At 35.5% G+C, this 26,896-nt stretch overlaps 1 protein-coding gene across 1 annotated transcript; it reads right to left on the bottom strand.

Moving 5' to 3' along the window:
- Window positions 1-9,560: 9,560 nt before the first annotated feature.
- On the bottom strand, window positions 9,561-25,134 carry LOC149847092 (syntaxin-132-like). The gene is made up of 13 exons (XM_089996805.1): window positions 24,987-25,134; window positions 17,072-17,182; window positions 16,463-16,519; window positions 13,677-13,725; window positions 13,468-13,556; window positions 13,296-13,369; window positions 13,159-13,201; window positions 12,991-13,051; window positions 12,870-12,895; window positions 12,703-12,780; window positions 11,362-11,442; window positions 11,217-11,282; window positions 9,561-9,966 (listed from the first exon to the last, which is right to left on the bottom strand). Exons 1-13 carry the CDS (start codon window positions 25,002-25,004, stop codon window positions 9,793-9,795), a joined length of 927 nt encoding a protein of 308 aa, XP_089852931.1. The 5' UTR covers window positions 25,005-25,134; the 3' UTR covers window positions 9,561-9,792.
- Between the last annotated feature and the right edge of the window lie 1,762 nt (window positions 25,135-26,896).

Here is a 26,896-nt window from a genome sequence, read left to right as displayed (position 1 = left end):
AACATTTGGATAACACTGACCTTAATCTCAAATTGACTCGCTCCTACATCTGGTCTCGTGATGCAGAAGGCAGAAGTATACTGATTTGGCATGAAATACTCCCTAAGAGGACGAATCAAAGGATGATCGTTGGCCATGGTGATGGGATGAGGTGTTCTCTTAATGAGAGACTCAGGATCCTCAAAAGACTCAACTAGCTTGAGGTCGAGCGATCGTCGCCCTTACATGCACCAACGGAGTAGACCGGTGCGACAAACATCCTAAATTTGGGTTTTCTACCTAACTAACGCACTAAGCAGTCAAACCACACAAACCACAAAGCGAGTAAACAAAAACAAATACTAAAAACGAGAAACAAACAAACACCACACACTTGCACTCAACAGGAAATTTGCGAAAAGCAAACTAAGAGCACTGTACCAATCGTGCACAGTCACCTCTATGGGAATCCTATAGGTGGGTTGTGTAGGAAAAGTAAATTGTTCTCTACGTTGTGCAAACACATGGTTCTAATCCTAAGTACGAAAAGCAAACTAAATAATCTTAATTAATCAACTAAAAAATCCTAATTAAAGAACTGAATTAAACTAACAACCTAAAATACGAGAACAAACACAAGGCAATAAAGTGAATACTCGTATTTCGCCGTTCTCCGGCAACGACGCCAAAATTTTGATGTCTTTTTTTGATAAAATAAATTTTGAAAAGATATTTTTATATGAAAAAAGCAACATGAAAGCCAGACACCAAATATAAAACTGGCTCGCACGAGTGGTGGAGTCCGGGTCCATCTCAGGAAATGGGTGATACTTGTATTCAAACACACAATTAACTATTCTTTATTGCCAAAATTAAAAAGTACGAAAATGAACTACTTATTACAACAAATGAATACCCTACGCAGAGGGTTTAAAATGATTTTATTACAAACCCAAAAATTGAATTAAATTTCTAAATTCTAAAAGAAAAACAAAAAGTGTCTATTACGCTCGCGCCTCGTGTTGGATGCGCGTCACCACGTATGTCACTAGTTTGCCTTCGCTTTGCGCTTTCCTGCACAATACGAGCAACACAAGAGGAAAACTAACACCTATGTAAAAAAAAATGTAAATGCGGAAACAAACTAAATTCTAGAATATGATAGAACTAAGTAAAGGAAACTATGTGAAATGCAAATAGGCTACGAAAGCAAGAAAATAAATGCTTTAAATGAATGTTAAATGTGCTAAAATGAAAAGTATACTAACTACACATGCAAGTTTGAGAATGAAAGGGAATGAATGCAAAATTAAACACTAAATGCAAAATGCTGAAATGTAATCAAGAAGGTGCGATAAATGAAACTCAAATGCAAAATAACTACTAGTGAAAAATGCACACAACATGCATATGAAAATAGAAACAACAGGGAACTAAGTATCAATTAATAAATGCAAAACAAGAAAGCAAGAAAAAGGATTGAAATGCATATGAAATAAATTGCAAGGGTTAATGCAAATTATGAAATTTAAAATGCAGGAAATCAGCATGAAATTGCAGAAATGACAACATCTTAAACTAGGCTAAAATGAATAGCATAAAAGAACACACACTCTGCAACATGATGCAGGGGATAAAATGCACAATCGGGAAGAAGGGATTTCAAATGGCAATAAAAAAGGCAAACCCGATTTTCACTTTCATGAAAATCAAGCTGCCGTGAATGATGCTTAGGTGCTCAGCCGTGAAAATGATTTTTAAAAACAAACAGCCGCCTGCCGTGAGATCAAGCTCAGGTGGACTCAGGTGCCGTGAATGATGCTCAAGAGAGAGAGAGAGAGAGGTCTGCACACTGTTCAAATATGATTGGATATTTGATTCGAGTTCGATATGTTATTTCTGAAAATGAATCTTTTAAGTAAAATCTGAATGTGCATTCATATTGGATTCATATCTGCTCAATAGGATTACTTTCAGATTTGGGTCGGATTCAGATCAAGATTTTAAGTCAGGTCTGAAATTGATCCCATTCAAAATCTGGCAAATTGCATTTTTTACATATAAATAGTTGCTTTTGTTTCTTTTTTGGATCCAATCACAATGTGTTTTTGGGACTCGATTCAGCCTTATCTTGTCAGATTTGAACCCGGATTCTGATGTACTGCTTGCAGTTTGGATTCAGATTGAGATCTGGCAAAATCTAGCCCGAATCTGACCCATTTTCACCCTGAATTAGTGTGCCCTTTGGTTTTGTGCGAGAAAAAAAAACAAGTCCGGTTGCCTCTGTTCACGGATCAAGGCATGTGCCCCACACTTTGATCCAACTCCGTCTCAAATGAGGTATTTCAGATCCAACAAGTCCAAAATCCGCATAACTCTAGCTCAATCTGAGGGGTGGGGAGGGTCAAACTAGAGATCCTCAAATCTCAGAGTTATTCAAACAGTACCTTGGCGTAGGACAAAAGTGAAGTTCCCAGTAAATCATGTGGCTATTTTTTTTACTTGGAGAAACCGCCCTAGGATCATAGACTTAGTCATGCTGGCTTTGCCTACCATAATTACTGTCGCTGTCCTGACAGCGTAAAACTCGGAGGGCTTACCCCTCGCCCACACAAGGAGATCATGTAGCCACTCGTGCACAGAGTTTTCTCTTTTTAGAAAAAGTGTCAAAACACCCCTAAATTTTGGGCAAAAATAAAAAACATACCCAAATTTTCAATATTGTTAAAAAACACATTTTTTCTTGGTTAATAAAAAAACCAGAGTTTTGTGCTACAATCGCCAACAGTTATCAGTGTTTTTTTTATTGCCTAAATTTTAAGTGTTTTTGATTTTTTTTTTAAATTATTGTTTTGAGGATAAATCAATAACTTTATCCTATTAACTAAACTTTGAATTAATGATCACCCCAGCTAAATTGACAGAAGACTATTTTTGATTAATGAAACAAAAATATAGCTAAGCCCCGATGGGAAAAATATTTCACCAAGATCCGAGACCGCGCAATATTCCTGTTTGAGCTGGGTCATGTTTGAGGGTTATTAGGTTTCATGGAGAACCAGGGGGTGTAGCTAGGATTCATGGGGGGGGGGGCAAACAGGGGTGTATGAAAAAAAAAATTATTTGTGCGATAGTCGGGGGTTCCGGAGCAGCGGCCCCCGAAATTTTTTTTTTTTTGAGATAAAATAAAAAATGGCTACAATTATTAATAAAAATTTATTTCATATGGACAAATCAAACTATTTGCTGCAGTCAGGGCTGGGCTCGGACTGGACTGGGCTACAAAAATAGATAAAAATCTATTTCATATGGAATCAGGGCTGGGCTAGGACTGGGCTTTAAAAAAAATAAATAAAAAAAATTAACTGTTTCAGGAGGTAGGACTGGGCTACAGCCCTGCCCCCCCCTAGCTACGCCCTTGTGCAGAACGAATTTGTTTTGTCCGGGCAGGACAAATTTGTCTCCATCAGAACAATTGCGTCCCATCTCAATATTGTTTAATAAAAAAAACAAGGACATGTCCATTGGGAGATTTTAGAAATTAGGACCAAACATGTCACTGAATTTTTTTTAAAAAAATGGATAAAAGTAATAACAGAAAACTTGACTCGCTTTCCTTAATTATCCAATGAGTTGGACAGTTTCTCGTAATTTACTCGAAAGTAGTACAAAGCTCATCCAGGCAAGAACCATTTATGTAACAAGCTATAACAATTAACAGTCGTAGATAACCTAACATATTAATTCAGAAAGTAACTAAGGAAAAAACTAATCTGAAGTGAGAAAATAATTTGTTAGTCCTGTTGAACAGTACACATCCCATTTAAAGTGGCCAAATTCCAGTCTAAGCATCTGCAAGTTCGAAACAAACACAAAACGATGATCAACCAGCAGCATAACAGTAACAGAAACGGCCGAGTATATGGAGTCTGCCAACAACTGCTTTGAGTGCATATGAAATATCAAAGTTACAGAGAGACCAACATCTTTGCATCAATCAATGCTCTGTCTTGGCCTTCATATCGCCATTTGGTAAAATGCTCGTGCCTGTGCTAATCTTTTCGATTCCTGCATTGAAACTTGGCTCAGCAAATGAACTTAAAAACAGGAGAGAGACACAAAGGTGTATTCCATTATCAGAACAAAAAAGTTCTCACAGAAACAGTAACAATCTCCACATCAAGCCAAACATTACAAATGGACTCAGAAGGAAATTAGAAAAATACACCATATAAATACAAATTCGCATTGGACAACAGCAACTATATTACCTGTTAGCAAGTACAATAAAATCACCAAACTGACTGCAGAGTTGATAACACAATGTAGAACGTGACTAAAACTCGAAATAGGTGCAAAGATGAGCAACCAACGTAACAACAATGGGCATCAAGATACAGCACTGAACTGGCCGTCCAGCCAAAGGAAGGTCCAACATTTATGGTAATGATGTCCGGACAGCTCTCTTTCTGCATTATTTCAATGTTTCATCGATTACATCTTATGCATATATAATTATAATTTTATTTCATAAAATATATGCGTTACATGAAGACTTTTACATGTAGACGTTTTTTGAAACGTGAGAAACAACTAAGCTAACAATGTAATTAAAATTAATTTTACAATACAAAGTATTGTGTGCTGTTATTTTTTAGTAAATTAAGAAACACGTCTAAATATTGAAAAATCATAATAAACATGTGAATTAAAAAAAATTGATAAAAGTTCAATATGTAGAGTCTGAATGATGAAAAACTCGATCGTTAGACGAGGAACACCATCCAATCATCATTGGTTTTCTAATTTGGACCTTCCTTTGGTTGGATGGTCCCCTTCCCTGCCCCCTCTCCCCCTATATATATATCCCCGTATGAACTGAGATTTTTGTGGGTATTTTGTTCTTTTCTCTTGAATATAACTGTGCAGATGTGAGCTATATGCTTGGTTTTATAGGGACCATTTCTCGAATCATCCAATTATAATGCACAAGCAGGATTTTTTAAGACTTGAAAATCAATGTCTCAGAGTTTCTATAAATATTCAAGCATGAAAAGATCATCCTTTTTCCATAAAAAAAATACATGATCCAAAAGTGGATTCTCAGCAAATTCACCATGTCAAACACATCTGCATGGTCAGATTGCAAAAAAGTGCTGGAATTGATCAGGTCTCATGGTAGTTCTCATATTTTTGCACTTCTCGTATTTTTGCAGTTCACATATATATACAATCACACACCTCATCACTGCCATTCATCGACTAATGACTTTAGTGGTGGACTTATCTACTTTGTTCCCCACCAGCATTCCATATGTATTTGCTTGCACACCTGCATTGAAAAACTTTTTTGCATTTTATCCAACCAAAAGATTAAGGGCTAGGAACAGCAACATGAATCCCATCAATTTTCCTTGGATAGATACTAAAGAATAAAAAAATCTCCTTGCCCACCTAGTAGATTTGTGTAAGCTTGGCTCTGTGTGTGTGTGCGTGTATCAATCTTCTCATAGATAAAAAATCAACTTCTCTTGTTGTACTAAAAACTTGATTAGGGTTTTGAATCAATTTTTTTTAATTAAGCCTTTTATATTTAATCTGATTAGGGCTTTTCTTGTATTTGATTATGGCTGTTTTTTTTCTTTGATTAGGGTTTGAATTAAGATTTTTTTATTTAATTTTATGGTTTATTTTCTTATAGTTTAATGTTTTTTGGTTTATTTATAATTTATTTTCTTGCATTTTAAGGTTTTATGATTTAATAGGGTTTGATAATTTGATTTTTATAGTTAATTTGATTTTAAGGTTTGATATTTTTATGATAAACTTTCATAATTAGGTGTAATAAAACATTGATTAAATCATTTACATATAAAAAAATATCAATTTTTGTTTTTTCTCAAATTACTCAATTTTTAAATATTGTTAGTTTTTTTATCCAATCCGAGATCTATATTTGGGGCTAAAATCTATAATGAACATGCTAAAACACTCATATGGTTGGGCAGATCGAGTCGTGTGATGCAAAATAAAGTTATCCAACCCATTATCCGTGTGTGTTTAAGTTGTCAGCACAATGCATAAAACAAACGTTGGACACGAGGAGCATAACTTCTTGTACAATAGAAACAAATGTTGACCTTAGTACAGTTATTACAGAACACACATAACATGAGTTCATTCTGTTATTTTTGTTAGTTCTGTTCAATCTTGGATGAGGCATCAAACAAGCCCTCAACGCACGCGATGGACAATTAGCATACATGCATTTTGGTTAAGCAGCTATGGATTGAACAACTACTACTATCTCTCTCTCTCACACACACACACACACACACTATATATATATATATATATATATATATATATATATATGAAAATGAAAACCAACAAAATGGGTAAGGTGCTAAATGAAACATGCTATTAGATTTTTGATGTTTTTTCGAAATTTTGATCATACAAATGTGATCTATATGCTTGTTTTATAGGAATAACTTCTTGGAGCATTTAATTTGGATGCATGGATATGTTTTTATAAGGTTTCAAAAATCAATGACTCTATGGGGTCATAATTTTGAAAAAAATACGGAAAATTCAATATCATGTTTCATTTAGCACAATGGCCATTTTGTAGGTTTTCATTTCTCTCTCTCTCTCTCTCTATATATATATATATAGTGTGGCTTTGTATGCACATAGTTTCTTTTACTATTTTGAAAGTGCTTGTCCATTATGTTTTCGTTTGTTTTTTTCCTACCAAATCCAACAAATATGTGATTTTGAAGGATATCCAATACTTGTAAAAAAGCAGATCTGGTATGAGCTTTTTACCGTTCAAATCTAAATTTGAATTTGAATTTGAATTCCTTTGATCAATCTCGAAAAATAAATAAATATAAAGGAACATATCAGGATGTTAGCTTTCTACAACCACCAAGATCACCTTGATCTGATTAACGGTTAGAGATAAATGTGATTTAGAAGATAGACTATTTTTCATAAACATGCAAACAATGAACATAAGCGAGGATGAGGAAGTCTACATAAAATATATGCAAACTTCCTCAATTCACTTGAGGAAGTCCGTATATACTTTATGCGGACTTAAAGAATGACTTGAGAAAGTCTGCATAAGACCGACTTTCTCAAGTTTACATAAAATATATGGACTTAAGAAAGCCTACATAAAATATATGAAAAATGGTCGTATTTTACCGCTAAGTTGACGTGTTTTCTTAAAAACCTTAAAATTTTTTATATTCTCTCCATGTTCAAAATCGTTAATATTTGGATTTAAAAAAAATATTTTTACCCTTCACACATGTGGATTTCCTCATATTTTTGTAAACTTTTTTTCAAATCTATGACTATTTTTGTGCAGAATAGTCTCTATTCTCAGATCTATATCTCTTCGATCTGACATTGAAAACTTATTTTTGTAGTCATTGAAAAGCCAAGACACAATCCTATAACTTTCATGTTTTGAGTCTAAACAAAAAAACCTTCTCGAATTCTCATTTCTGAGTTCCAAAATAAATAAAAAAACATGATATGCCAACCAAAACAACCGAATAATGGGTAATTTTAGAATACATTTTGACTCAAAAAAATGAAAGATGCTAAAAAAATATAGAAAAGAATAAAGAAATTAGATCAAAATACATTTCCAACAACACCTAATTTGCTAAAAAATGATGAAGGAGCACTAAGATACAACCCCTGATAACGTTCCTAAAATTTAAGAAAGTCTCCATAAAATATATGCGGACTTGAGAAAATCCACATAAAACATGAAATGACTTCCTCAAGTCCGCATAATATATGCATACTTCCTTAAGTCCACATATATTTTTATGCAGACTTCTTTAAGTATATTTTATGCAGACATGAGGAAGTTCGTACATATTTTATGCGGACTTCCTCAAGTCTGCATATATTTTACGCAGACTTGAGAAAGTCTGCACATATTTTATGCGAAATTCTTCAAGTTCACATATATTTTATACAGACTTTCTCAAGTTTTAAGAATATTGTTATGCCTGTATCTCAGCGTCTCTTCGTCATTTTTCAGCAAATCAGGTATCGTTGAAAAGGTATTTTTATCTAGTTTTTTTATTATTTTTTTATATTTTTTTAAAATCCTATATTTTTTGGGTCGAAACGTTATCTGAAACTACCCATTATTCAGTTATTCTAGTTTGCATATCATGTTTCTATTATGGTTTTGAAATTTAAAAATAGAAACCCTAGAAGGGTTTTCTGTTCTAACTCAAAATCTAAAAGTTATATGGTTGTGTCTCAGCTTTCCAATGCCTATAAAAACATAAGCTTTCGACGTTGGATAAAAAAGATACAAATGTAAGAATAGATACTGTTCTGCAAAAAAAGTTTCATGTTTGAGAGGAAGTTTGCATATATAGGAGAAAGTTCACATATGCAAAGGGTAAAAAGATCTTTTTAAATTCAGGTATTTGTGATTTTGGATACGAGGAGAATATAAAAAAATATAGAGTTTTTAAGAAAATACGTCAAATTAGATATGGTCATTTTTTGTAAAATATATGCAAACTTTCTCATTTTGTTTAAGTTTAACAGGAAGTATACATATAATTTTATGTGAACTTGGTGAAGTATACAAAAAAAAATGTGCAAACCTCATTTTAAGTGGACATATGCAGCACTCGAAGGGCAGAGCGATATATCGCGCAAACTTCATCAGTTCTGTGCATGCGAAGGATAAAAGGGACATTCCAAGGTTGGCTATTTGTGATTTTGGATATAAAAAAAAAATTGAAAATTGTGAGGTTTTTAAGAAAATGCATCAAATTACCCATACCGTAATCATTTTTCGATAGATTATTGACTGCACCAGAAAAACCTAATCTGTCATAGCAAAGGGACTACAGTCCGCGCTGTTTTTAAATGTAAAGACTTCGGCACAAAGAGCTTTGTTCCAATACAAAGGCCAAAGGGCTGTGTTTATAGCCGACCCAAGAAAATCAACCCCCAGCCTGGAACAACTACACCCTATATGACATTCAAGAGTATTGATTTCAGCAGTTCCAATACTCTAGAAGTTCCCGAATCCTTGAATTTTGTATTATTAGTGGAAACATCAAGACTCCCTGGCCTCAATCTTATTGATGCCTCTGAAAAAAACAGCATTTCATGGATTTTTAGCATTCCTCATCCAAGAAGAGTCTTAGCAATCCTTAACTAGTAGGAATATCTAAGTAATGCTGGATCTTCAGGGCAATTCAAATATTTTATCAGGCATGTTTATACTGCTCGTCAATACAAACAGATTTGAGTCCATCATAGAAGTATCAAGACTCCTGTGTTGAGTAATACTCCAACTAGATCTAATGGCGCAATAGAGAAGGTTTGACTAGGGATACAGATAAAAACTCAAAGGACGACCAGTTGTACGCAAATAACAGATCCCACCAATCCAGATAGCTAACCTACAGAATGGATGCAGCACATCAACTTGGACGAAGTACATGCGTGTTTCTGTTTTTCAACAAGTAATGTTTCGATCCCTTTGATGTAACATGACAAGCTGTTTACATATTTCCAAGTTTTCAACTGAATGCCCTTCCCCCATGACAAGGACTTTATTTCAGCAATATTTATTCATCACCAGGATCACCCACTGGATGGAAAAAAAAAACAGTTGCTTGAATAATACATAAGAATTAACAGAGAAATAATCAAATAAATAGGCACAATAAGCTTAAATATATCCTGTGAAAAGAAGTGCACACTATTACAAAATATACACATATAGAAGCAGATAAAGCATAAACTGCCTCATGCACCACTTTTGCTAGTCCAAGGCTTGAGAACTGCAACTACGATGATCACAACAATCAATAGGAGGATGATGATGGCAATGCACATCCATTTACGTGAGTTTCGTTGCAGTTTCTTTGCTCTCTGAAGGGCAGTTATTCCAGACTGAACATGTTCCACAGCATTTGAGACCTGATCACAATCAAATGAAAACGTGAGCCGACACTTACAAACAAGAAGCTTTGGCACAGCTCAAACAGATTGAACTACAGAAGACACCTACAGGTTTGGTGATTCCTAAAAACAAGTAGTACTCTGGTAAACAAAATTTTCGAAGTCACAAAATGGTTTGGCTTAATTGCAAACAGAACTCAAGCAGTTTATTCTGAATTATTGGATTCTATATCTGCCTGGCTTGACTCATTGTAAGTTGCTGTTTCTAATAAACTTCACGCGACTAATCTCAACTCCTGGAACTGTTCTACATGTTTTAGCAGTTCAAGTTCTAAATGTTGAGCTAAACCCTCCATGATGGCTACACAGCAGATTGAAATCCAATTCTCGACTTTCTGCGCGAACAACCTTATGTCTAGACAGGCCAAGAACACAGTTATGGTACCAGCTAGTTGCTACCAATCTAGGACATATTTGATGAATCCAAAGTGCTTGAACTAACTTGCCAAGTCTATTACTAAGCAAGATGTGTACACATCTCTAAGTCTTGAGCATGCCTTTGGTTTCACATCCTATAAAGAATTGCAGTCTATAAAGTTATCAACTATAAAACCTAATTTATGGTTTTTGAGAATAAAAATTAGAACATGGCTAACAACACAAACCAGAAGTGGCCAGTGTATGTTACGTAACTTTGTTCCAGTTGAAATGATATTGGACATCCGCATAAAGAAAATTATTTTCTGAAATTTTAAAATAAAAAGAGAAAAAGACAAACAGAAAGAATAGTACTAAACATAGTAATATACAACCAGATACAAGGAAAAAAAGAAATTCTTCTCTTTAATAAAAAATGGAGAGAAGTCGACAGTTCCACTGATTTCATACGAGCTTCATCATTTTTGGAAGCACAATGATTAATCTAGAATTTTGGAGATATCTGTAAAAATGGATGACAATGTGAGCAAAATTTATATCAGTTCTTAAGGATATATTGTGCAAAACAGTGGTTTATGTGGATTGTCATTTGTCAGTGAATGGGCTGGGCTGCATAGTCTGAGAATAGATTATGAAGGCCACGTCAGCTAACAACTCCAGTTCCTGATGTTTCAGTTCTGTGTCTTGCCCAAACAAGTTCCAGATGATCTAGAACTTGGGCATTTCAGTCAAAGAGCAATAAACTTCCAGCTCCAGTTGTCCTAAAATTATGACTGCACATACTATGAGTAGCACAATGATTTAATTGAAACTGTCGACATGAAACAAACCTGAGTTTCAATGTTATCCAGCATTTCACCTTGAGCCTCAACCAGGACTGCCATGTCCAGGAAAATCTGCATGAGGAATAAATAAAATTTATGAAGAAAACTGGAACAAGCTTCCCAAAATTATAAGCGTCACAAAGTTAGGCACCTGCTGTAAGTCGAGAAGTTTCTTTTCAAGATCCCTTACAGCATCATGTCGCTCTTGAATTTCTGCAAGGGTGTCCATGATCTGCAGCATGAGACAAAGATCATAACCTGAGAAGCTAAAACCACTCTCCCTAAGCAACATAAGGTGCATATTTACTCAAAAAAATAGTGCCCCTTGCAAGCAAAGTCATAATATTGAACCTAAACATGGAGGTGAAAGCATAGACTTCATAGTGGACGTTTTAAAAGATCACAATACCCTTAGATGGGATCCTATTCTGGGAATTCAATCAGGCATTGATCTTGGTGATAGTTTTTAGTGTGTATGTGGGATGACCAGAAACCTATTAACTGGATACTTGTCCATTGTTGTGAATGGCAAACAGAAGTCTAAACCTTTATCTCATCTTTGTTTACCAGATAACTTATTCCCCCGTGCAATCGTGAGAAGCTGCTGACTTCTTATGGTGCAGTCAACCAAACCATGGAGAATGCAATAAATCCGTGAACTGTTTCCAAATAAATATAAGATCAAACACGAATGGAGGCATTGAACTAGTTCGTTACTCTTAAATATCCTGGACTGCTCATTGAAAATGAATAAGGAAACAAAAGGAAGTTGTTGATTCTTGGTGAACAAGGTAGAAAACGGATAGCATGGAGGAGATCCCAATTGCTTCGGACAGCAGAATGGATTGCAATTGATCATTTTGTTAATAACCAACATTACAACCTATAACCGTGACAGCAGTAAAGCTCGAATTTCTGACATAAATGGCAATGATATTAAGTACTGAGGTGGAAAATTTTCATGCTTGAAAGATGTGACAGGTTGATGAGGTGGATTTAGGAACGAAGCTGTTATGCAAGTTGAAGAAACCATAAGCCTTCATGATGCAATGCGAGAAGCTAAATTCTGATTGCACCTTCCCTCATTCTGGAGAAGCAAGCTGCAATGGATTAATCCATAACAATATTTTGCTATAGCTACCCTTTCACATAGGTGCATCTAAAGGTACCTAGTCAGATAAAACAATGGACTCCCCAATTTATGCAACGCTTGGAGTATCATAAATGATCTAGTGGAAGAGAGATCTTTTTCTCCATCTAAACAAGAACTGAGAGAAGCAAAATAGTTTGACAAGAGTGACGTTCTCCTAAAAAAGCAATTGAATAGCTGATTCTTTTGTTAAAGAAGAACAGCATAACCCATCCAAACATGAAGCAACTATCATCAGCTTATTAATGGATGATTGTTCGATGCGTTCATCATCCAATGGTATGAGTTGCTTAAACAGCACTCCTAATCTCATCAACAATCACAAATATCTAATATACAAACCTGGCCTCGTCCTTGTTCCTGAATAGCTTTTTGGAAAATTTGCTCACTATTTCCAGTCTCTATCAAGCGATCAATTGTCTGTTCAGTAAGAAAAAGGATCAGCATGTAAGCCGGAAACATCAGGACAAGCTTAAAAAGACTTCAGTGTTGATAATCAATGGTCTTACCTCTTCATCAGCTCTGGTACCTGTCACTGATCATTTATGACATACAAGAAAATATTAAACACCACGATAGAAAGGTCGAAAATTGATTTTTAGTTCATTCAATCATGGAATTTGTACAAACCTGTGAAGACCCTTCTTTCAATAACCTCACGATATTCGTCTTGAATTGCTTGCCTAAGGGTCTGTAAAACAATATGAACAAAAGATACAATAAGAAGAGTATAACATAATGAAGACGGCTATGAAGCAAACAAATCCAAAGAAAGGAAAGAGTACTAGAAGATGAAACCTGAAATTCAGACATACGATCCTTCAATTTCTTTTTCAATGCACTGCATTTGAAAAATAGAGTTAATAAAGTATAAGAAGCTTCTCCACGTGCCACCATTTCTGAAAAAAAATGTGAATTATTAAAATAATACATACACAGTCATTGCTGTTCTTGATCGATCAACACCACTTCCCTTTCCGCATCCAGGCTTCTGCCTGTTGGTTAAATTCTGACCATGACAACATGGATCTAAATTAAGCAGGCAGAAGTAACAGTAAACATATAAACTATACATAATACAATGAATGAAGAAGATTACAGTCTTACATCTCTGTCAATTTCTTCAAGTTTTGCCTTTACAGTACGTGCAATTCTTCCCACTTCATCCACCTCTTTCTCCATTCTCTGCTTGATCGCTAGAGATGACAAAATTTGTTAGCTTAAGCTACCAACTAAGAAAGTAATATAAAAAAAAAGAATCCCTTATAAGCCTGCAACATAAGCAGAGACTGTAGCAAATAGAGGCTAGAGCTTACCTTTCATAGCAGCAGCTTTTGTTACTGACTTGGTCTCCTCATTTGCATCCTGCATGGATTATAGGTTAGTGAAATTGGAAAGAACTAAATTTCTATGGTGGAAAATGTGTGCGGGGTTAGGAAAAAATAATTGCATGACCTTGTGTATTTTTCAATTTTAGTCTGAACTTTTGTATATTGTTTGCAGTAATCTTTTCTGCATTGATACAGAAATGGGTATTCCTTCAAGTGCAAAGGCCATCCAATGATCAGTATGTCACCAAGAGGCCCTTGGTTCATGTTCTAGAGTAGGGGTGGCAAAACCTGACACGACCCGCCAACCCGACCCGCCAACCCACCTCTTAGGCGGGTTCGGGTTGGGCAAAAACGAACCCGTTTAATAAATGGGTCGACCTGCCTAACCCGTTTATTAAACGTGTCGGGTTCGTGTTAGGGGTATGCCAACCCGCCAACCCGGCTGACCCGTTTAATAAACGGGTTAGGCGGGCGGGTCAACCCGCCAACCGACCCGTCAACCCGACCCGCGGGTCGTGTCGGGTTACCCGTTTAATAAACGGGTCGGGTTCGTGTTTGCCACAGCCGACCCGTTTAATAAACGGGTCGGGTTCGGGTTGAGGTATGCTGACCCGCCAACCCGCCAATCCGACCCGATTGCCACTCCTATTCTAGAGTATGCCCTATTGTCTTTACCACATCATCATAAATTTCTTTTCTTGTTGTCAGAGACTCACAGTTTGTTATGTTACATATTCATTTGTTTGGTTTACATCTTGAAATTTTTTAATTTTTTTAGATTTTTTGAGAATTTATTTGATTTTTTAATATTTTCCTGAGATTTTGCCAAAAAAACTCAAGAAACATTCAGAAAGTTGAAAATCTCCCAAGAAATTCACAACCGAGAATTTGCCATTTTAAACTTTTGTCACTATGATTCTAAGTAATCAGAGAAAAGATATCATTTTTCTTTCACAGCTGATTATGTTTCTTTGACCCTTTTCATATTACAGAAAGCAAGATATCTCCATAAATAATTGAGTAAATAAGCTGAAAAATCATGAGTGATCCAGTGCAAAGATGTTAACCTCATAATGGGCAGCAGAACCAAAGAAAAATTGTTACCCCATGGGGTACCTCAAAAGATTGGTTCCTCAGAAGTTGAAATAATGCTTGAAGCCTTGAATACATTTCAATGATTTCATATGTTTTCCAGGAAAAAGCATGAAATGCATCATCAAAATGTTTCAAAAAGAAGTCCAAGTTTCGCATACAACTGAGGAAAGATATTAATGTTAAAAAATGTAATTCTTATGTACGTATATATATTAGTATATATATAAAGATACACATACATATATATGTATACATATCTCTATATATATACTAATATATATATATATATATATATATATATATATATATATATATATATATATATATTGATCATAATACCCGAAAAGGGTATTTCTGTATTTTACCATTTTACGCATATTCCACTTAGGAATATGATTGTATTCTTTTTTATTTTTATTTTTTCTCTTTTTCCTTTTTTCTCTATTTTCTTTTTTCTTTTTGTGGTTTTCGTGCCACCTTGGGAAGGCTCCCCAAAAGAGTCGTTGGGGAGCCCTCAACGGTCAACATACATAACTCGGGGATCCACAGTTGGATCCATAGTTAACGACTCCTTTGGGAGCCCCCAAGGTGGCTCCCCTTTGTGGTGTATATATAGGGGTGTTCCCCCTTGTAAATGGTAGGCTTGAGAGCTCAAGCTCCTTCTCTTTTCGAATATAAAGATTCTTTACATGCCGTTGTGCATATTTGTGTTATTTTATGGCTTTGTGCATATTTGTAAGTATTGTTTGAGTGCCTTTGTGCACATCTCTTGTGAGGTATTAGTGCTCGTATGCGTATTGTCTCTTTGTAGACATTTTTACAATTAAAGCTTAAAAAACCCAAAAAATAATAGTTTAGATAATAATCACTAAGCTAATGGACAAACACAGCTATTAATTCACAAAATTTTCTGGTGGCCATTTGACCTGAAACCATGTAAATTAAATGCCAACCATGTAATTGGTTTCTGTAAGTGCTAAGACCAATTCCATTTTAAACCAACTACTGCAATTGGTTTAGTTAGTAAGGTTACAATACAAAGCTGCACTGACATACAATGTTGCCATGGTGAGTTCATTCTACAGTGGGATCAGATGCACAATAGCTTAAAGAAGGCATCTTACTTGCCACATATTACCAGAAATAGCCTAAAACCTCTTGTCATTGTGGAATTCATATGTTAAATTAACAAGTATAATGCCATTGTGGAATTTATATATTAAACTAGCAAATTACACTCGTTACAAAGAGCTTAGATATTCAACTGTTGACAGAACTATGTAGATCCCATACAATCTTTAGCAAGAACCACTATATCTGAATGTTAAAGCAGGAACACAACCTCTTCAACACTCTCGAGAGCTGGACCAAATAGAAAATGACATCATTTACAAATATAAAACAATCTTCTCCGGATAATCCAAAGACCTGACTTTTTATATGAATGAGAGAGCCACACACACATACATACACACACACACAAAATTTATGTCAAGCAAATGAATCAAAATAACAACTCTTCAGGGAGATTTCTCCAAATATTGGTTTTTATGCTTGGATTGAAGTTCTAGAAGATGGTTCAATAGATGGTAAAATAAATAAAATTGAATCTGTACAAACAACCACAATTGTAATCTTCCATAGAACAACAGAAATCAAAGCATATTAGAGCTGACCTGAAGTTTCTTGAGCTGCTTAGATATTTTATCAATTTGCTGCTCAACCTCACGCACCTGAAATGCATCATTATCCACGTTAATTGGTAAAAGACGATGAAAAAGCATATATTAGTACTTTACCAGCTACATCGTGTATGATCATGCATTTCTCAGGCAGTAGTACAATTTGCAAAATCACAGCATTCTCATGAGCTTAGAGGAACAAATAAGAATTTATAACAGAAGAAGAAACAGATTTGATGAACGCATAAAAGCCTGACTTTTGCTAGATATTGTGCATGGTCTTCTCCAAAAAAAAAAAAGCGGATGTTGTGCATGATGGATTCATTTGATTTGGATTGGGAGAATTAGCCCAAGTGAAGTGATGAAATGAGCCAACTTGGCTTTTTATTGAATCAACAAAGAAGCTACCAAATCCAAACAACATTCAAGTCCTTTGGTCACATTTTCTCGTTAAAATGGATTAGAAGAACATTCTAGCAACCCAACCAAGCTGACTGGAATGAGTACCCAACATAAACTGGAAAGAATTATCTGATATAAGCAATATAAGGGGAGAAAACTGAATTTAACACCTAAAATAAATGACCAAGTAATTGTAACCACCTGCTTGAAGAAGTTTTCCATCCCCACATCTGCAGTATTCGTTGGGGCTTGTAGTCCTAATTCTATATCTCTTTCCCTAGAGGCTTGACCTCTGAAGGTGGCAAAGGAATCCTGCAATTGCACCAGCACATGAAGATGGTGATAGAAATTTCATGATAAGATCAAGAAATGATTGAATATAGATACAACAGCAATTCAGATGATCATTGATTAGCATCCGATGAAATTCATAATTAAGTAAAAGTTTAATCAGAAGCTACAATTAAATTGTTCAATTGCACTCATAACTCATAAAACATCAGATCAGAATTGTTTCTTAGAAATTTCCAAGAAGCAATTGTGTCATGTACTCAGAAAGCTATTTACATTTCTTTCATGCCAACTTCTTTTGGTGCCCTTTATATATGGTAAGTGAGTCGCTAGCTGGTTGACTTGGCTGCATTTTCAATTATTCAGGTTATAATTTGACATGATCAACATCATTTATAGGAGTTATGGTGATACATGATCAACATCGTGTATAGGAATTATGGTGATTGGAGGAGTTTATTTGTTTTATTTATACATGAGCCTATTCTCCTGTTAACTTTCATTAAGCTACAATATTCTAGCTTCTCGCTATATTAGATTCATAGAAGGTTTACCAAAAATGCCACCTACATGTGAGAAAGCATTTCCTGGGAAACCATATCTGAAATGTGAAAACTCAAGGATTCTGAAATATGTTGTTAAGATATATGTAACATTTCCCTATGTTCTTTGTCTTGTATATACCAAAGTACACCTAAGTGTACTTTAGGTATGTTTTCTCAATTTTTGTGTGTATTCTTGTATTTTTTAATTTTATTGTATTCAAGGTATACTTTAGGCATACCTTTTCTTATGGCTTTTAGGATAAGTATAATCATGTATATTTGTAGGTTAATTTTTAGAATTTTCATTTATTTTATTTTTATTCTTTTTTATTTGCATTATTGGCAGCTAGTCCATCTTTTAGCCATTAGGATAGTTTAACAGCTAGTCAAACTAGCCACTTTTATTTTTATTCTTTTTTTTTTTTGCATTATTGGCAGCTAGTCCATCTTTGCATTATTGAGAGATGATGGATATACATATGGGGTGTGTTTGAATGTTTTTGTAGTGATGTTCATTTGTAATTTTTTGTTTATTTGTTAATAATAAAAAGTATTTATTTTATTTCTTGGTGTTATTGAGGGTGCATAAATATGTTGCTTCTTGTCTTTGGTTAAATGAATCATGTTTATGTTTTAGATCCTTTTTTGTTTGTCTTTTGGTTGTGTCTTGGGATCCCTGCCACTTTGTGACATGTTTCTCATTCTCCATGCATTTTCCTTAAACAGAAACTGTTTCTTTTTTTGTAGGAAAAAAAGAAGTTCTAATCCCTTCTGTAGAAAAAAAGTTAAAACATGTGTTATTTAATATTTTTAATTACTTGTTTTAGGTAAATATCCTATGTCTTGTTTCCGTTTCTTAATGTTAAAAAAGATGCAATACTAGATGAAAGGGGTTAATTTCATACTTTAATGCAACCACATTATTGTTACTTATTTGAATCTCACTTCTAAAACCTAATGCTCTTTTGTGCATTTAAAGCTTTCAACACCTTATTTTATGATATTTATTATTTTATTAAAAATATCCCCATTGTACACTCATTTAGGTGAAATATCAATAACTTGTGTGATTGTTTATAGTTATAACCAAAGTATTCCATATTTTATGAAAGAAATTCATTTATTTGTTCTTACCAGTTATCATGATGTTGATAAACAAGCTTATGTAAATTCATAATCTTCTTCATTTACATGATTATCATATTGGCACTTTTGCTATACACACAAATATATATATATGTGGTGGTTGCTAACCGCCGTGATAACCAAGCTTTCTGAAGGTTTTTCCATGTTTTCCTTAAATTTTACCATACAGATGTGTTCTACATGCTTGATTTTATAGGAATAAACTCTTGAATTACCCAATTCCGATATACATGTACATTTTTATAAGGTTTAAAAAATCGATGGTCTAAGATTTTTCTAAATATTCAAGACTTAAAAAATCATGTTTTTCATCAAGAAAACACGATCCAAGTGTCGTTTCTTAGTAAATCGACCGTGCTGATCACATCTGCATGGTCAAATTTAAGTAATATTGGAAGACCTCTCAAAATTTGAAGAATCATATCTTCTTCGTCAACAGGTTTGGAAGCCACTGAAAGTTGGTGAGCAATAGTTCTGGCTTGCTGAAAATACTCATCTACAGTCCAATTTCCTTAGGTGCTGAAACAGTGATTTAAGTTGCATGATATGAGATCTAGTATGGGCAACATAGGACCTCTTCAAAGCAGACCAAACGGCATAAGCAGATTGAAGGCCAACGATTTGAGTGTCAATGGGTTCAGTTAACGATGATATGATCCAACTTAGGATAAGTTGATCATATTTTAACCATTCAATGTAAGCAAGATTTAGATCCATTGAGTTTTCTAGAAACTTTGGAGGTAGTAGGTTGCTGCCATCAACGTACCCCATAAGTGTAAGATCGCGTATTTTGGTACTTAGACATTTCTTGAGATTTTCGAAAATTTGTCTAAAAGAAATCGTTTGAGGCCCGATTTTTAGACCGATGTTTTTGAGTCTGGGTTTGACCCGGGGTCGATACGAGCCAATCAAAACATAGTAGAGAGTTTTTAAATTCGCCCTTTAAATTCAAGCGAAATTCAGGTTAATTTTGAACGGAATTCGAAATTTCATATGTGTGTTATATGTCGTTGAATGCGTCTTGAAATTCTGAGCGCAACGATACTTTATTTTCCTCGATTCGGGCTACGGTTGGCCCAAAAATCACATTTTTTTGAAAAAGGAGTGGTTTGTCGAAATGGATCTGGGATCAGATCAGACTGGATCCAAGGCCTATGATCCAAATTTTTCTGGATTTGGGTCCTACTTAAATTTGGGTTGGGTCCAAATCTGGACCCATTTTTGTTATGGGTATGAGTTTGGATCTTGGATCCGGATCCAAATCCATGTCCAATGTTTTTCCTAGCTTTAAATTCAATTTAAAGTTTTATTTTGGGGTTAATTATAGTTTAAAAAAACCTCTAGGGTTAATTTGGTTATTTTTGGAAAGTTATAAATAATTTTAATTTAATTAAAAATTTATAATTAATTAATATTAATTCCGAAATTTTGTTTGTTGGGCTGAGTGAGACTCTCTAAAAGAGTCCCTAAGCTTACCTAAGAGAGTTTTAAGAAAGTTGGAATTGATAAAAGAGAGGAAAAGTCAACATATGGAAGTGTTTCAAAAAAAAAATGGAAACTAACTATAGAGAGGGAGTTTCCATAATTTTTGGGAACTCTCTCAAGAAGAGAGAGCTGGAGAAAGGGGGGGCGTCACCCCCTCTCTCTCTCATCTTTTACTTAAAAAAAAAAAAGAAAGAAAAGAGAGAAAGAGGAAGAAAGGAAGAAAAAGAAGGAAAGAGAAGAAGAGAGAGGAAAGAGAGAGAAGGAGAGAGGAAAGGAAGGAGGAGGAAGAAGAAGAAGCTATTCTTCTCCAGCCCCAAGCTTCCTTCACCATTATTTTCATAGTTTATTTCAAGGTACGGGTCTTTCTTTTGATTTAAGTAAGAATAAAGAACATGGATTCGATTTTCATGAAGTATTTTAGTGTAAAACCATGTGGGAGAGTAAATCTGGACATTTACTCTAAGATCCATGGATGAAATCCATGTATTTTCATTTTCTTGTATGTTATTATGGAATAACCCACGTGTAGATGTGTTTTTACATTAAAACAAAAATTTTTATCCATGAAAAATAGAGTTTCTTATGTATGTGCCTGCTAGTATTGCCGTTTTTTATGAAAAACCCATGTTAGGGATTATTAGTGCATGTAAATCTGGAAATAACAAGCTAAAATGTGGCTGCATGTTAGTTTATGATAACATATGATATCTATTTCATAACCGAATTGTGTACCTTATTGAATCTGATGTCTACTTAATCTATCCATGTGTATTTTACACAAAAATTTCAGGTACATGCATATTGGGCTTTGTTCTTAGTGCATTAAGCATGCCCGAGGTCATGGCAGTTATTTTTATGTTTATGTTGGTGTGCTGTCATTAAGAAAACCCACATATACAGGTAAACAAAAAAAAAATCCACTGTTTGCTGTGTTGGGCCTCAGCCGACCACAGTCGGCTAAGCTGGGTGCCGTCAGCCCCAGTCGACTGAGTCAGCTGGGCTGGGGTTTTGGCTCAGCCAGCCAGGTGCTGGCAATGGAAGAATTTTTTTTTATATAACCTACGTTTGGTTGGGCTGGCTGTCAGACCAGCCAAACCCAGTTCGGCTGGCCTGACAGGCCGAGCCAACTGGCAGCCCAACCAAGTTAGGCTTGGCTGGGCAGTACCCAGTCCCTGTGGACTCGGGCAGCACTTGCCAAGTGCTGGCAGATTCCATCTGTATAAAAAAAAAAACAGATATGTATAAATAATATTTTTGTGTGCTGGCAGCTTCTTGAAAGAATTTTTTTTTATAACATATTATGCATGTATATATATATATATGTTATTTTAGACTTGTTGCACAATTTTCTTTCTGATTCTATAACTACTCCTGTGTAAGTGCATAATTGACTCACGTATGTCGATTGTTAGCTGCATACCTGCTCATTTCTATGCATCCTGTCATACCTGTGTACATGATGATTAAAATGAATACGGTCATATAGAATTGTTAAGTATACACCTGTGTAAACAGTACGACAGACTGTAATTGCTTTTCGGTTGCCGACATTCAAGCCGTTTTCAAGGCTTAACTGAACACCCTATGCTAAGTTAAAAAGAGTTAACACATGGCTGTTTTCTTATGCATGAGCATACACGGAAGTGATACAGGATTTGCCTGAAAGTAATAGCATGAGGTGTTCACAAGTTGCTTAGAAATGATTTGTAAGTGAAATCATGTTGTTGGCCTGAATACACGCATTAGATCAGATTATGCATCTGATAAGAATACATGTATTGAATGAAAGCATTCCATAAACGCGAAGTTGTGAACTCATGCACGTGCCTGTGTGTAGCATTTCTTCATGCACATCTCAAAAGTTTGTATACATAAAAGTGCATTAAAAAGCATATGACAGGAATGCATAGTGGCATGTGGTTGATGATTTTTGCATATAATGCATTGATGATCAAATGGATCATCCTGGGCCGTGTGAGCCTTGAGCAGGTCTTGCTCTTTGTTTTAGTTGTTCTATGCATTGCAAAAATCAAATGTAATAGCCACGGGCGGTGGTCCAATAAAGAGCTTGGCATGCTGATTTGCAAGCTTATGTTATTAATTCTGCATATTGATTTGCAAATGTAAAAGAGATGAATTAATAACAAGATAAAAGAAAGTAAAGAACAGTGTAATTTATGTTTCTTTGATATCCCTTCTTTAGTATGAAAATCTTGGATGTTGCGGTTTGGGAAAACCATGAGGATACAAAAACTCCGTGTGCGTTGTTGTTGTCCCTAAACCCGATATTGAGGTTCTTTCTTCTGACCACGGTTTTAGGGAGAGTCCGCCACTTTGCCTATGAGTGGTGTGTTTGACACAGTTATTGTTGTTTTGGTATACCAAGAAAAGTGACACTTGTGGATGCTGATGTCCCTGACATTAGATGTTGTTTTCTAATATTCCGATGGATGATGCTATTTTCTGATATCGGTCGAGGGCTAAGTTTGAAACCCAGTAATAAAATACAAATTGTGTGCTAAGTTACCCTGGAAACCTTACTTGATCTCAAGGATTTTACCCGTTTTGAGTATCCGCGGACAATGATAATAAAAAAAGTGAAACTTAAATGTGTGTGCATCCTTATAGGGACATGCATATGAAAGAAAACTTGATTAAAGATAATAAATTATGCATGCATTGCATTGAAATCATGCATATTCCTGCCATGCATCAGATCATGCATATTTACTTGTTCCCTTAATTGTGATATATTTATGAATGCATGATGTTTCTTCTCTACTGCATGCTAAATGTCTATATTGCTTAACTTGTGGTTCCTATTGATTATTAAATTGTCCCTCATGCTCAACAATTGTTCCTTATTACATGAATGACTATTTGAATTATGAATGTGTTATATTTATGTCCCTCTAAAATATTGCATGAATCTTATTTATATTCTTTTTAATTATTTGAATCATTAGAAGGACCTGTATGCATGATTCTTTGGATTCTGACACCCTACTTTTTGTGTTTTTTGCAGTCTCAGATGCCTAGTGGGGTGACCTGCTTCTGAGAAGAGTCACGAGGAGACCACATGACTACGTGGCAGATTCCTTGGATGACGTGGCTCTTTCCTTTTGCTTTCTTTACTTTTAATTAATTATGTCTCAGACTCTTTACATTTGAATAAATAAAGTTTAGTATAAAAGATGAGTATAAAATCCCTTGTGGTGGTAGTGGTGTTTAACTGTAAGGCCCTGGGTCTCTGGGATTGTTTCCGCACTTGTTAAAAAAAAATTGTCACTTTTTCATGGCTATGAGTTAAGGTCGTTACAATAAGACCATAGGTATGTAAAATAGGGATAAATTGACTACCAAAGAAGGTAGTTCTCTGAAGTAAGTTTAATGGGTATGTAATGATGAACATTACTAGGCATCGTGGGAGAAATCATGTTGGAAACCATACCAGTTGAGGAGGAGGAAGATCCTGCGGTCGAGCTTGAGCTAAGCAATGTCAATTATGGTGGCTCTGATACCATAAAAGAACACAATATTTAACGTGGTTTGGCAATGACAGTGCCTACGTCCACGACGGAAAACAACTCTCTATCAATCACCAGAGAGTCATCCCCATTATATTATTTATAATGTTAAAGCTCCTCAATAAGAGGAAACTCTTTGAATACATGTTTTCTCACATTGGCTCTCTTAGAGTCCTTGTTATAATTAGCATTTAACTTAAGTTTGGGATCTTGATCCATCGTCATCCTTGGATTCTTGATGGAGTCCTTGATCATCTTGCACACCTTGAGATAGATGGAGTCCTTCTTCTTGATCACCTTGAGATAGACTAGAACTCTTGGTCCCTTGAGGTCGTCCAGCATAAGAGAGTCCAATCTGTTGAGGTCATCCAACATAGGAGAGACCAACTTGTATTCTAACAGTTTGATTCTAATTATAAATCTAAATTTCCAAGCCTTCTGATTCATGTAGGCCAACGGATTCTGGTCCATAGCAGTTTCTCCACTCTATATTCCCACAACTCCATAAATTATAAATTATAAAGCACCAAAAGTAAGAAATTCCTCACACCAAGAGAATTCAACAAGAACGAGACATCTAATAATACTAATAATCAGAAAACAGCAAAAAAAAAAACAAGAATACCAAAAGAGAATTCAACTAGAATGCAACATCTATTAATGTTAATAATTAGAAAAAGAAAAAAAAAGAGGGAACACAAACAGATAATTACTAAATCCTAATAGTGAGAAAACAACAGAATAAACGGGACGGGAATACCAGAAGCTGCCATAAAAGAAGACCCAAAGAAAAAAAGAAAACCGAGAAACGCATCTAAAGATCACGATTCATTCTCGAGGTGAGGGGGAGAAAAACCCAATTATCAATTCAGCAATAATTAGAAGAAAAAATTCAAACTTTTCCAGGATATTCGAGTTAAACAACTAGCTAATTGCCCAAAAAACAAGAAAATTCCAAAAAAAATAAATCGATCCAAACGAGCTAACGGCGTAAAAGGGAGAACAGTAATCGAAGAAACTACGTAACGTTCCTTTCAGATCTCAACCAGCATTGTGCCTCAAAGAATACTCATCCTGGAAATTCAACAACAACAAAAAAAGGAAAAACAAAGAAAAATTTACCGAGAGAAGATCGTTCATCTTTTAGCGATCCCGACTCCCCAATAAAGAAAAAACGGAAATTCTGAGAAGAGAACGAAAAGGGAAATTGGTGGGGAAATAAAGAAGAAAGGGAAATATAGGGCTTTGATTCTCTCCCCTACCAGGTTCAGAGGGGGAAACCAAAGCAAGGAAATTTAGAAAGAGGGAAGGGGAACAAAAAGAGCCTCCGGTTTCCGGGAAAGAGGGAGAAATTGCACGTGGACCCCTTGCAATCAAGAATATTAAGAACACCCAACAAAATTATGAAATTACAAAATAATGATCCGAAAAATCAAGTTATAATCAAGCCCTTGGTTAATAATTAAGATAGTGTGGTTGAATTGCTCTATCAAATGAAAATACAATTGGTAAATATTGGATTCACGCCTAATTATTTTGCTCTTGATGCTTTTCATTAGATCATTGGAAACCATATTTAAGATTGAATTTTATCCATTTTGAATGAGTTCATCAAGAGAATAATCCAATTACTAAGTAACATAATCATTTTAATTTACTTGACTTGACCGACTCAAATGAAGCTACCAAGTCCTCAACCATGTAGCACACATTTTGACTAAACCAATGAAGATACCCAAGTCCAACCATATGGCACATACTTAGCAAAGATAAAATCAATCAAGTTATGCTAACTGATGATCTTAAACATAAACTTAGTAGCAATTTAACCTTCTACTATTCGGGCTCGCAAGCCAATGCTGTTATTGAGGTTTCTTAGCAAGGAGAAATCCCATGACAAGTTTATTTTTTCCAGAAATATTATGTATGTTATAACAAAACCATTGTTTTTCTCATGATTTTGTTAAGGTTTTCATGGCATGTGAATTTTGTACAAGTACCTCTAAGAAAAGCAGAAGTGCATTTTGCAAAATGCACTTGAGGACTACTGCAAAATATACATGATTGAGGGCATGCTTCATATATGACAGAAAGATAAGGGCTTGCATGCAATTTTTCCCTGTTACAATGATCATCTTGTCTATTCGAAGGAAAGTGCCAGGAAAAGATGACCGAGCAACACGAAGTCCTGTCCGCGTTGATTTTTTTTTTGATTTTTCAATTTAGAAGTGCAGAAACTGAAAAGTCAATCCTTGCCAAACTGGACTCCAAAACCCCATTGATTTTCATCTTCCACCTTCCCTCATTTTTATAAATTGTATATATCCCATCCTCCACATAGGGGTGGCAAAACCTGACACGACCCGCCAACCCGCCTCTTAGGCGGGTTTGGGTTGGGCTTAAGGCAACCCGTTTAATAAACGGGTCGACCCGCCTAACCCATTTATTAAACGGGTCGGGTTCGGGTTGGGGGTATGCCAACCCGGCTGACCCGTTTAATAAACGGGTTAGGCGGGCGGGTCAACCCGCCAACCCATCGACCCGCCAACCCGACCCGCCAACCTGAGAACCCACTTACCCGACCCAACCCATTTATTAAATGGGTTGGCGGGTCGTGTCGGGTTACCCGTTTATTAAACGGGCCGGGTTCGTGTTTGCCACAACCGACCCGTTTAATAAACGGTTCGGGTTCGGGTTGAGGTATGCTGACCCGCCAACCCGTCGGGTCAACCCGCCAACCCGACACGATTGCCACCCCTACCTCCACAGCAGGTAGGGATGTAAGCGAGTCTGATTTGGGTCGGATTTAGGCAATAGACTGACTTAATCAGATTTGAATTCAGATTCATCAACGGATAGAATAAGCTAAAGCCCAATTAGGATCCAACTAACTTAAAATCCAACATTTTACATGCATTCAGATTCCGATTTGGATTCCAGTCGGATTTGGATCTTAGTCAAACTCAGATGCAAAATCCAATATGGGGTCTGGATCGAATTATTAATTGGATCCTACTTTGACTACTGGGCTG

Source organism: Nuphar pumila, chromosome 2, assembly GCF_984573655.1.
Source record: "Nuphar pumila chromosome 2, dmNupPumi1.hap1.1, whole genome shotgun sequence".
NCBI lineage: Eukaryota > Viridiplantae > Streptophyta > Magnoliopsida > Nymphaeales > Nymphaeaceae > Nuphar > Nuphar pumila.
The sequence above is the reverse complement of the archived record's forward strand: the minus strand, read 5'-3'. Positions and strand labels throughout refer to the sequence as shown.

Coding starts and splice junctions, on each gene's coding strand:
- LOC149847092 (XM_089996805.1), bottom strand. Junction 16,520..17,071: donor TGGAAAACTTCTTCAAGCAG/GTGGTTACAATT, acceptor GATGCATTTCAG/GTGCGTGAGGTTGAGCAGCA. Junction 11,283..11,361: donor AACTTCTCGACTTACAGCAG/GTGCCTAACTTT, acceptor TTCCTCATGCAG/ATTTTCCTGGACATGGCAGT.